Raw genomic sequence first — 12,708 nt, 5'->3', positions numbered from 1 at the left:
CTCTCTCTCTCTCTCTCTCTGTGTCTCAATGTCTCTCTCTCAGGGGGACAACGTCCTGGTGAACACCTACATAATGCTCTCTCTCTCTCTCTCTGTGTCTCAATGTCTCTCTCTCAGGGGGACAACGTCCTGGTGAACACCTACAGTGGGGTTCTGAACTCTGTGTCTCTATGTCTCTCTCTCAGGGGGACAACGTCCTGGTGAACACCTACAGTGGGGTTCTGAACTCTGTGTGTGTGTCTCAATGTCTCTCTCTCAGGGGGACAACGTCCTGGTGAACACCTACAGTGGGGTTCTGAACTCTGTGTCTCTATGTCTCTCTCTCAGGGGGAAAACGTCCTGGTGAACACCTACAGTGGGGTTCTGAACTCTGTGTCTCAATGTCTCTCTCTCAGGGGGACAACGTCCTGGTGAACACCTACAGTGGGGTTCTGAACTCTGTGTCTCTATGTCTCTCTCTCAGGGGGACAACGTCCTGGTGAACACCTACAGTGGGGTTCTGAACTCTGTGTGTGTGTCTCTATGTCTCTCTCTCAGGGGGACAACGTCCTGGTGAACACCTACAGTGGGGTTCTGAAGATCTCAGACTTCGGGACGTCGAAGCGCCTGGCCGGGGTCAACCCGTGTACCGAGACCTTCACAGGTACCCTATGACCCCTGACCTTATGACCCCTGGCCTTATGACCCCTGACCTTATGACCCTGAGCTGTTTAAAAATGTCTACAGAGGCTGTCTGACGAAGGTACAGTGGGAGCTTGTTCCACGCCGTCTCCCCCTAGAAGCAAAAAGCTGCTTCCCCGTATTTTTTAGTTGCCATTTTCTTTAGGCAAAGCGAGCAGGCCAGCAGTGGAAGACCTTAGGGGGCGGTTTGGGACATATTTAGGCAGGCAGTCATGTAGGTAGGAAGGTGCCCCTGCCCTTATGACCCCTGACCTTGTGACACCTGACTTTGTGACCCCTGACCTTATGACCCCTGACCTTATGACCCCTGACCCCTAGGGGTGGGTCCCGAACCTCGGGACCAAGCAGGTACCAAACCGAACACACATGGGTACCGGGTGGTACCTTCAGTACATGTGTTCTATCTACAGGTACTCTTCAGTACATGTGTTCTGTCTACAGGTACTCTTCAGTACATGGCTCCAGAGATCATCGACAAGGGCCCGCGGGGCTACGGCGCCCCGGCAGACATCTGGTCGCTGGGCTGCACCATCATAGAGATGGCTACGGGGAAACCCCCCTTCCACGAGCTGGGGGAACCACAGGCGGCCATGTTTAAGGTTAGTTCCACTAGGAGGCGGCCATGTTTAAGGTTAGTTCCACTAGGAGACAGCCATGTTTAAGGTTAGTTCCACTGGGAGACAGCCATGTTTAAGGTTAGTTCCACTAGGAGACAGCCATGTTTAAGGTTAGTTCCACTAGGAGACAGCCATGTTTAAGGTTAGTTCCACTGGGAGACAGCCATGTTTAAGGTTAGTTCCACTAGGAGACAGCCATGTTTAAGGTTAGTTCCACTAGGAGGCACAGCCATGTTTAAGGTTAGTTCCACTAGGAGACAGCCATGTTTAAGGTTAGTTCCACTAGGAGGCAGCCATGTTTAAGGTTAGTTCCACTAGGAGACACAGCCATGTTTAAGGTTAGTTCCACTAGGAGGCGGCCATGTTTAAGGTTAGTTCCACTAGGAGACAGCCATGTTTAAGGTTAGTTCCACTAGGAGACAGCCATGTTTAAGGTTAGTTCCACTGGGAGACAGCCATGTTTAAGGTTAGTTCCACTAGGAGACAGCCATGTTTAAGGTTAGTTCCACTAGGAGGCACAGCCATGTTTAAGGTTAGTTCCACTAGGAGACAGCCATGTTTAAGGTTAGTTCCACTGGGAGACAGCCATGTTTAAGGTTAGTTCCACTAGGAGACAGCCATGTTTAAGGTTAGTTCCACTAGGAGACAGCCATGTTTAAGGTTAGTTCCACTAGGAGGCACAGCCATGTTTAAGGTTAGTTCCACTAGGAGACAGCCATGTTTAAGGTTAGTTCCACTAGGAGGCAGCCATGTTTAAGGTTAGTTCCACTAGGAGGCGGCCATGTTTAAGGTTAGTTCCACTAGGAGACAGCCATGTTTAAGGTTAGTTCCACTAGGAGACACAGCCATGTTTAAGGTTAGTTCCACTAGGAGGCGGCCATGTTTAAGGTTAGTTCCACTAGGAGACAGCCATGTTTAAGGTTAGTTCCACTAGGAGGCAGCCATGTTTAAGGTTAGTTCCACTAGGAGGCAGCCATGTTTAAGGTTACACGGGCCGGTTTAAGGTTACACCGGCACACCGGCATTACCAGCCAAGGTGCCTGGACCATTGAGCCATGGTCCAGGCAGAATTTCCGTTTCTGATGAGCGAGCAAGCTACTGTGTATATTAATGCTTTGATGATTTTGACTTATATCGGCCGTGGGGAAGTGGGGAGGATAGACACATCTGCATCTATCAGACAGACTCTTTGACTGGGAAGCATTCGAAATGTCTTGGAGGCAACAGTCTGGCTCACGAGACTACTGTTTGTATGGTACTGTGTGTGCGTGCGTGTATCCGTGCGTGCGTGCATCCGTGTGTGTGTGTGTGTGTGTGCGTGCGTGCGTGTGATCCAGGTGGGCATGTTCAAGATCCATCCGGAGATCCCCGAGTCTCTCTCGTTGGAGGCGAAGTCGTTCATACTGCGGTCCTTCGAGCCGGATCCTCACAAGAGGGCCAACGCGTCGGACCTCCTCAAGGACACCTTCGTCAGACACAACACCAAGGGCAAGAAGAGCAAGATCGCCTTCAAGCCCTCAGGTACGTATCTACATGTAGATACCCGTCTGTTTTACATACGGATAAAAGGGCAGTTGTTTTACAGACGGGTAAAAAGGACAGTTGTTTTACAGACGGGTAAAAGGGCAGTTGTTTTACAGACGGGTAAAAGGGCAGTTGTTTTACAGACGGGTACTCAATATTATCGATATATAATGAACGACGGTTGACTTGTGTTTTCTTCATCTCTTTCTGCTCTCCGGATCGTGGTTTCAGTTTGGCAAGGTTTGTATCCGACTCTGTGTGTGTGTGTGTGTGTGTGTGTGTGTGTGTGTGTGTGTGTGTGTGTGTGTGTGTGTGTGTCTGTGTGTCTGTGTCTGTGTCTGTGTCTGGGTTGCTTACATTTCATGAGCTTTCATTGGTCAAGTTTCACCTGACAAAAATCCAGTCAAGAACAATATTGAGTCTACTCATTATTGCAAATGAGATTAATCATATCTTAATTTATTGTTTTTATATTAATTTATATATATATATATATATATATATATATATTTATACATCATTTATATAGTCATATATATTTCTAATACATCAAATCTTGATATATTTCTGTTTCTACATGCTGTATATTGAGTCTCCTCACCGCGGTGCGTTTCCATACAGACTACATCCGCAGCGTGTCCCTGCCGGTGCAGTTGCAGTGCGAGGCCACCGGGGGGGGCAGCAGCAGCAGTGAGCACGGCTCCGTCAGCCCAGACTGCGACTCCAAACACGACGTCTTCTTCCACAAGAAGAACCGGTCCAGCTCGGAGAACCTGCTGAAACCGACCAGCGCCAGCTACCTCAGGTAGGACTTATAGCATGTTACGTAGGCAACACTGGAATTGCATTTCATTTAGTCATAGCAGCACGTCATAGTACATAATGTATAGCATCGTATAGTATATATGTATAGCTTGTATGTATAGTTTCATTATATAGATATTCCACTGTTACGTTCTTAGCTTACGCATGGTTCATGATAACTACTTTTTATGTATGTGATGCGTGATCATGTGATGTATGCGGGAGCCAATGGAGGGAGTGGGATCGCTCAGTCACTGTGACCTCTGACCTCACGCTCCAGTGATTTTTACAACCGCTGTTAGAATTACTTGTGATTAGTTTACAAGCTCCAGTCGGCATGCAGGCACCGAACACACACACGTGCACGCACACACAGGCACGGAACACGCACGCACGCACACTCACACACACGTGCACGCACACACAGGCACAGAACACGCACACAAGCACACACACACACACACACACACAAGCACACGCGCACGCGCACACACTCTCTCTCTCCTGTGCACACAGTGTCTCCAGGTGAAGCTTGTATTTTGCAAACAGACAGAAAGACAGGCTGGTTTATCATTCAGTCGTAAATCAGATCAGGTCTGTTCTGCTTTGCGTGTGTGTGTGTGTGTGTGTGTGTGTGTGTGTGTGTGTGTGTGTGTGTGTGTGTGTGTGTGTGTGTGTGTCTGTGTGGTGTTATGAGGTCAGGAGGATAATGGTTCATTTATATTATGTAATAAACATAATTTTGTTCCTGTCGATATTAAAAAGTGCCTGAACTCATTAACATCTTTTTTTTTTAGATTGTTTTGTAGTAATATAGTACAACATAAACATTACAGAGACTGTAGTTGTTACTGTACAATACTTTAAAACAGTTGTAATGTTGCACACATATAGCTCTTATTTATTATATATTTCCAACTCCAGCTTGTCTCAGTGCAGGCTGCATGAACAGCGCTCCAGCGCTCAGTTTCTGCCCCCTCAATGTCGCAACTCTTCTATTAGATGGCTCTGGTTTAACCATCTAAACACCCTAATGGTTCTGCCACAGCGTCCCAGATGGGTTAACTATAACCAGTGTCGTTTTCGTCGACTAAAACTAAGACGAAAGATGTTCGTCGACTACGTTTTCTCACTGACGAAAACTACATGGAAACTAAATGATCTTGATGATCATCTGTAAATTTAGTCGACTAAAATCTCATGATATTTAGTCAACTAAAACTAGCCTAAACACTAAAACATTCTAAAAATGTGACTAAAACTGAAACATGAAAAGCTATTCAAGAGACTAATGACAAGATAGACACAATAGATAGTTTTCTGCCAAAAACAACACTGGCTATATAGCACCATAATGGCTAGCTATAACTCGTTATGTTAAGTTCTGCCTCAGCGTCCCAGATGGGTTAGCTATAACTCGTTAATGGTTGTGCCTCAGCGTCCCAGATGGGTTAGCTATAACTCGTTAATGGTTGTGCCTCAGCGTCCCAGATGGGGTTAGCTATAACTCGTTAATGTTTGTGCCTCAGCGTCCCAGATGGGGTTAGCTATAACTCGTTAATGTTTGTGCCTCAGCGTCCCAGATGGGGTTAGCTATAACTCGTTAATGTTTGTGCCTCAGCGTCCCAGATGGGGTTAGCTATAACTCGTTAATGGTTGTGCCTCAGCGTCCCAGATGGGTTAGCTATAACTCGTTAATGGTTGTGCCTCAGCGTCCCAGACGAGGGCTCGGTGTTGGAGGAGGGGCGCGGCAGCGCCACCCCGTCCCCGGAGGACCGCGACGGCGGTCTGTTTCTCCTGAAGAAGGACAGCGAGCGACGGGCCATCCTCTACAAGGTCCTCAACGAGGACCAGGACAAGGTCATCTCCAACCTGCTGGAGAACCACATCCAGGTATAGGGGGTGTGTGTGTGTGTGTGTGTGTGTGTGTGTGTGTGTGTGTGTGTGTGTGTGTGTGTGTGTGTGTGTGTGTGTGTGTGTGTGTGTGTGTGTGTGTGTGTGTGTGTGTGTGTGTGTGTGTGTGTGTGTGTGTGTGTGTGTGTGTGTGTGTGTGTGTGTGTGTGTGTGTGTGTGTGTGTGTGTGTGTGTGTGTGTGTGTGTGTGTGTGTGTGTGTGTGTGTGTGTGTGTGTGCGCGCCTGCCTGTGTGTGTGTGTGCGCGCTTTTGTGTGGGTTTATAAACACATTGTGAGCTTGTAGATCTGCTATTTATCAAACTATTTTTAGACATTCGAAAAGGACATTCTGCATAATTAGTACTTACATTTTGTTACCAATATGTTTGTGCTTTCACTCAAATACATTCTGAATCCCAGACTTTTACTTGTAACGGAAGTTCCAGACCCAACTGGTTCCAGACCCAAGTGGTTCCAGACCCAACTGGGCCGGTTCCGGTCGGCTCGGACTTAATTCACAGGGGCCAGTTTGCTCTCTAAGAGAAGGTTTTGAAGGAAGTCTAGGGACTCACACGTGTTGACCTCTCTCTCCACCACCAGGGCAGCGAGGAGCTGCAGCTGTCCGTATAGGTGCTCTCTGAGAGAAGGTTTTGAAGGAGTCTAGGGACTCACATGTGATGATGACCCTCTCTCCCCACCACCAGGGCAGTGAGGAGCTGCAGCTATCCATACACTTGTTGACCTCTCTCCCCAGGGCAGCGAGGAGCTGCAGCTGCCCGTATAGGTGCTCTCTGAGAGAAGATTTTGAAGGAGTCTAGGGACTCACATGTGATGACCTCTCTCCTCACCACCAGGGCAGCGAGGAGTTGCAGCCGTCCATATAGGTGCTCTCTGAGAGAAGGTTTTGAAGGAGTCTAGATAGATAGTTTTCTGCCAAAAACAACACTGGCTATAGCACCATAATGGCTAGCTATAACTCGTTATGTTAAGTTCTGCCTCAGTGTCCCAGATGGGTTAGCTATAACTCGTTAATGATTGTGAGTCTAGGGACTCACATGTGATGACCCCTCTCTCCCCACCACCAGGGCAGTGAGGAGCTCCAGCTGTCCGTATTGGTGCTCTCTGAGAGAAGGTTTTGAAGGAGTCTAGGGACTCACACGTGTTGACCTCTCTCCCCAGGGCAGCGAGGAGCTCCAGCTGTCCGTGGACCACATCAAGCAGATCATCTGCATCCTCAGAGACTTCATCCACTCCCCAGAGAGACGCGTCATGGCCTCCACCATCTCCAAGCTCAAGCTGGACCTGGACTTTGACTCCACCTGCATCAACCAGATCCAGCTGGTCCTGTTCGGGTTCCAGGACTCGGTCAGTCCATTCAGAGAATCAGCCCATAAGAGAAGGCTCTGGCAGTGATTCTCAACCTGTTTAAGTTCAAGGACCCCCCTCCCCTGTCTGACCCCCCTATTTAATTGTATTTCTATCTCTGGGACCCCCGATTTATGTTGTAGAAATCAATGTTAATTTACCTCTGAGAGTGTTCAAATAGAACCAAAATGTTTGGTTCCATTTGAACTTGTAGATCTGCTGTTTTCAGCAGCATGCAACCAAGTGTAAATCAGACTGTGTGTGTGTGTGTGTGTGTGTGTTTGTGTGCGTACGTGCGTGTGTGTGCGTGCGTGCACGTCCAGGTCAACAAGGTTCTGAGGAACCACCACATCAAACCGCACTGGATGTTCGCCATGGATAACATCATCAGGAGGGCCGTCCAGGCAGCCGTCACTATCCTCATCCCTGGTGAGTCCTAGAGGTCACAGAGGTCACTGAGGTCACTATCCTCATCCCTGGTGAGTCCTAGAGGTCACAGAGGTCACTATCCTCATCCCTGGTGAGTCCTAGAGGTCACAGAGGTCACTATCCTCATCCCTGGTGAGTCCTAGAGGTCACAGAGGTCACTGAGGTCACTGTCCTCATCCCTGGTGAGTCCTATCGTCGTATATATAATGTCCACGGTTTAGAATGACCTCTGACCTGTGACCTGTGACCCTTCCGACCCCCCAGAGCTGCACACGCACTTCGGCCCGGCGTCGGAGAGCGAGGGCGTGGACAAGGACGACGAGGTGGACGTGGAGGAGGCGGAGTTCATCGGCCCCGCCGGCCCCAACGACGACGCCCCCGCGGGAGGCCACGCCCTCCTGCACCACCACGCCCACCACCACAGCGCCGACCCCTCCCACTCCTCCACCTCGGGCGTGAGCAGCGCCCCGAGCTCCGCCCACAGCTCCCACGAGCTCCCACTGCTGCAGCGCTCGCCACCGCTGCTGCCGCTGCACCACCACTACCAGCCACTGGGGGCGCAGCTGGGTCGCCTCAAGCAGGAGACCAACAGGTATGTATTATATATATACGCTACGCAGTGTTGTTTTCGTCGACTAAGACTGAGACGAAGAATGTTCGTCGACTACCTTTTTTCACTGACTAAAACTACATAAAAACGAATCTATGATGACTAAAACTAAGACTAAATATACTGACAATTTCGCCAACAAATAAAAACTAGACTAAAATGTTAGGAAGGGACAATAGTGGACAAGAGATCCAGTTATATGCTGGGTTGCATGCTGAAAATAGCAGATATATACAATCTGAGAGTGAGATTGTATATCTGCTATTTTCAGTAAAATATGTCATTACAACGACATCAAGGCCTGTCAAAACACATTTTAGTCGACTAAAACTAGACTAAACACTAGAACGTTCCAGGTGACTAAAATGTGACTAAAACTAAGTGAAAACTATTCAAGAGACTAATGACTAAAACTAAAATAGAAATTTGCTGCCAAAAACAACACTGACGCTACGGCTACGCTAACCCCCATCCTGGACCGGGAAACCCCTTTTGGGTGTTTAAATTATGTTATGCCTTTTATAGCTATTGAAAAATAGCAGATCTACAAGCTCATAGCGCGGCACCGAGTGCCGCGCTATGAGCTTGTAGATCTTGTAGACTAACACTATGACGGAAAATGTCCGTCGAATGCCTTTTTTTCACTGGCGAAAACTAAACGGAAACTTAATGAAAACTAAATGGAAACTACTGTTTCAGGCTGCTAGAGGAACTGCAGTATAAACCTGTCTCTCTGCCGCCCCCCTCAGGGTGCTAGAGGAACTGCAGTATAAACCTGTCTCTCAGTATAAACCTGTCTCTCTGCCGCCCCCCTCAGGCTGCTAGAGGAACTGCTCCACAAGGAGAAGGAGTACCAACACATCCTGAAGAGCACGCTGCAGCAGAGGTCACATGACCTGGAGCTGGCCCGCCTCCGACACAGACCTGCAGGTACGGAGCTCCTGATTGGCTGACTGACTGATTGGTTGATCGATTGACTCATTTATTGAGTGATTCGTTGGTTTGGTTGATTTGATCAATTGGTTTGTTCGTTGATCTCTCTCTCTCTCGCTCTCTCTCTCTCTCTCTATCCAGATGTAGCTCCGCCTCCTTCCATCTTCCACGTGTCAGCTGACCACGAGCCTGACAAGCAGCTCGCTGATTGGCTAAAAGAGCAGCGGGCGGATCCCGACACCATAGAGAAGGTGAGAAATAGTTCTCGCTACAATACATGTTTTATATGAGTTAGCATGTTTAATAGCATGTTTTATATGTGTGTTAACATGTTTTATATGAGTTAGCATGTTTAATAGCATGTTTTATATGTGTGTTAACATGTTTTATATGAGTTAGCATGTTGTTAACACCCTGAGCGGCAAGGACGGAGTTCTCCGTTCAATCAATGAGTAACGCCCAGCGCTCAGGACGGAGATTGATTAGTAGTACGGAGATTTACTGATACCAAAACCAATCGCATCGCTCCACAGGCTGAGCGCATCGCTCCACAGGCTGGGAGCGCCGCTCCACAGGCTGGGAGCGCCGCTCCACAGGCTGGGAGCGTCGCTCCACAGGCTGGGAGCGTCGCTCCACAGGCTGGGAGCGCCGCTCCACAGGCTGGGAGCGCCGCTCCACAGGCTGGGAGCGTCGCTCCACAGGCTGGGAGCGTCGCTCCACAGGCTGGGAGCGCCGCTCCACAGGCTGGGAGCGCCGCTCCACAGGCTGGGAGCGCCGCTCCACAGGGTGGGAGCGTCGCTCCACAGGGTGGGAGCGTCGCTCCACAGGCTGGGAGCGCCGCTCCACAGGGTGGGAGCGTCGCTCCACAGGCTGGGAGCGTCGCTCCACAGGCTGGGAGCGTCGCTCCACAGGCTGGGAGCGCCGCTCCACAGGCTGGGAGCGCCGCTCCACAGGCTGGGAGCGTCGCTCCACAGGCTGGGAGCGTCGCTCCACAGGCTGGGAGCGTCGCTCCACAGGCTGGGAGCGTCGCTCCACAGGCTGGGAGCGCCGCTCCACAGGCTGGGAGCGCCGCTCCACAGGCTGGGAGCGTCGCTCCACAGGCTGGGAGCGTCGCTCCACAGGCTGGGAGCGTCGCTCCACAGGCTGGGAGCGCCGCTCCACAGGCTGGGAGCGCCGCTCCACAGGCTGGGAGCACCTGTTGGGCAACATTCCATGTTATTTTCCGGTGGGACGTCATCGAAAATGTCCGACGAGTTTGAAAATCTTAAAACAAACTCTTGATCTAAATCATTCCGTCCAATTCTAAGCAAAGATTATGTGTTAGACGGCCCACCGCGGTCCCGTCGCTAGTCGCGTTAGATTACCTCCCGTGTTCTGTATGTTACCATGTTTAATAACATTTGTTCTGTATGTTACCATGTTTAATAACATGTGTTCTGTATGTTACCATGTTTAATAACATGTTTAATAACATGTTCTGTATGTTAACATGTTTAATAACATGTGTTCTGTATGTTACCATGTTTAATAACATGTTTAATAACATGTTCTGTGTTGTCAGTTCCTGGCGGAGGACTTCAAGCTGCACGACATTCTCAACGACGTCACCAAGGACGACCTGCACTTCCTGCGCCTCCGGTAGGCAAGCTGTGGTCCGCGGACCCCCCAGGGGTCCACTGGGACCCCCTAGGGGTCCACTGTTCCACTGGGACCCCCCAGGGGTCCACTGTTCCACTGGGACCCCCTAGGGGTCCACTGGGACCCCCCAGGGGTCCACTGTTCCACTGGGACCCCCTAGGGGTCCACTGTTCCACTGGGACCCCCCAGGGGTCCACTGTTCCACTGGGACCCCCTAGGGGTCCACTGTTCCACTGGGACCCCCTACGGGTCCACTGTTCCACTGGGACCCCCCAGGGGTCCACTGTTCCACTGGGACCCCCTAGGGGTCCACTGTTCCACTGGGACCCCCTACGGGTCCACTGTTCCACTGGGACCCCCTAGGGGTCCACTGTTCCACTGGGACCCCTATAGGGGTCCACTGTTCCACTGGGACCCCCTACGGGTCCACTGTTCCACTGGGACCCCCCTACGGGTCCACTGTTCCACTGGGACCCCCCAGGGGTCCACTGTTCCACTGGTGCCCTCTAGGGCCCTAGGGGTCCACTGTCTGGGGACCCCCCAGGGGTCCCCAGACAGACATAATTATATATTCACTCCTAGAATATAGAGATATAAGTCTATTGAATAAGATGTACTCTCATAGATAAATTCTCTCTCTCTCTCTCTCTCTCTCTCTCTCTGTCTTTATGTCTCTATGTCTCTCTCTCTCTCAGGGGCGGGGTGCTGTGTCGCGTCTGGCGGGCGATCCAGAGGCACCGAGAACGAGAGAGGCTGCGGGTGGACGACGTGGAGGAGGAGGCATGAGTGGTAGAGCGGACTCGTCACAAAACAGCTCCCCCTTATGGCCACCCTAATTAACAGTGGACTGGTCCTTCTACCTGCACTATCCATATGTTTAATTAACAGTGGACTGTGCCTTTAATCTGCACTATTCATATGTTTAATTAACAGTGGACTGTGCCTTTAATCTACCTGCACTATCCATATGTTTAATTAACAGTGGACTGTGCCTTTAATCTGCACTATTCATATGTTTAATTAACAGTGGACTGTGCCTTTAATCTACCTGCACTATTCATATGTTTAATTAACAGTGGACTGTGCCTTTAATCTACCTGCACTATTCATATGTTTAATTAACAGTGGACTGTGCCTTTAATCTGCACTATTCATATGTTTAATTAACAGTGGACTGTGCCTTTAATCTACCTGCACTATTCATATGTTTAATTAACAGTGGACTGTGCCTTTAATCTACCTGCACTATTCATATGTTTAATTAACAGTGGACTGTGCCTTTAATCTACCTGCACTATTCATATGTTTAATTAACAGTGGACTGTGCCTTTAATCTACCTGCACTATTCATATGTTTAATTAACAGTGGACTGTGCCTTTAATCTACCTGGACTATCCATATGTTTAATTAACAGTGGACTGTGCCTTTAATCTACCTGCACTATCCATATGTTTAATTAACAGTGGACTGTGCCTTTAATCTACCTGGACTATCCATATGTTTAATTAACAGTGGACTGTGCCTTTAATCTACCTGCACTATTCATATGTTTAATTCGTCATTTTAATGCCGATAGAAAACTCTGTGACATACACACTAGGGGCTGTATTTTGCGTGTCTTAAGTACCAGGTCTTATTCCCTAACTTGAGTAAACTAAAGACCTGGAGGCGTGATCAATGCCATTTGGCTATTCTGAGTGGCCAAAGAGCATTGACCACGCCTCCAGGTCTTTAGTTTACTCAAGTTAGGGAATAAGACCTGGTACTTAAGACACGCAAAATACAGCCCTATATCTCATTTTAACACGGCAATCCTATAGTATTATACCCAGTCCTGATGGTGGCGGTAACGTCACCATTATGCCAAGGATTTTGACCAATCAGAGCGAATCTGGCGATGGCACTTCCGGTTCAACAGACAGTAAACATCCGCTATAGCTTTCTGCACTCGCATGCACAGTCATCGTTCATTTTGAATATAGTCAAATTAAGCTTCTAATCAAGCCCCAAATATCGCATCTTACGCAGCGATGCACGTGAAGACCGCCGTGTTGTGTCCGTCGTGTTTGTGTAAGACGATATAGTCTTCTGTGTTGAAAGAAGTCGTTTGTTCTGTGCCGTGGTCGCGCATCGCGCGCGATTCCGTTCGCTCCGTTCCGTCTCGTGTTTTGTGCCTTACTGGGCTGCGTTCACAAATTGAAAACACCTGTCTT

At 49.3% G+C, this 12,708-nt stretch overlaps 1 protein-coding gene across 1 annotated transcript in view; it reads left to right on the top strand.

Annotated features, from left to right (window-relative positions):
- map3k15 (mitogen-activated protein kinase kinase kinase 15) overlaps positions 1–11,558 on the top strand; it is a 28,976-nt gene extending 17,418 nt beyond the window's left edge. The window contains 12 exon segments of the mRNA XM_080793453.1: positions 538–643; positions 1,123–1,280; positions 2,636–2,819; positions 3,444–3,627; positions 5,339–5,519; positions 6,699–6,884; positions 7,208–7,313; positions 7,578–7,905; positions 8,741–8,853; positions 8,998–9,107; positions 10,418–10,494; positions 11,190–11,558. Coding sequence (XP_080649579.1) covers positions 538–643; positions 1,123–1,280; positions 2,636–2,819; positions 3,444–3,627; positions 5,339–5,519; positions 6,699–6,884; positions 7,208–7,313; positions 7,578–7,905; positions 8,741–8,853; positions 8,998–9,107; positions 10,418–10,494; positions 11,190–11,280 — 1,824 coding nt within the window. The 3' untranslated portion in view covers positions 11,281–11,558.
- Positions 11,559–12,708: the final 1,150 nt, after the last annotated feature.

The sequence above is a fragment of the Protomyctophum bolini genome (genome assembly GCF_963924005.1).
Source record: "Protomyctophum bolini genome assembly, chromosome: 21".
NCBI lineage: Eukaryota > Metazoa > Chordata > Actinopteri > Myctophiformes > Myctophidae > Protomyctophum > Protomyctophum bolini.
The sequence above is the reverse complement of the archived record's forward strand: the minus strand, read 5'-3'. Positions and strand labels throughout refer to the sequence as shown.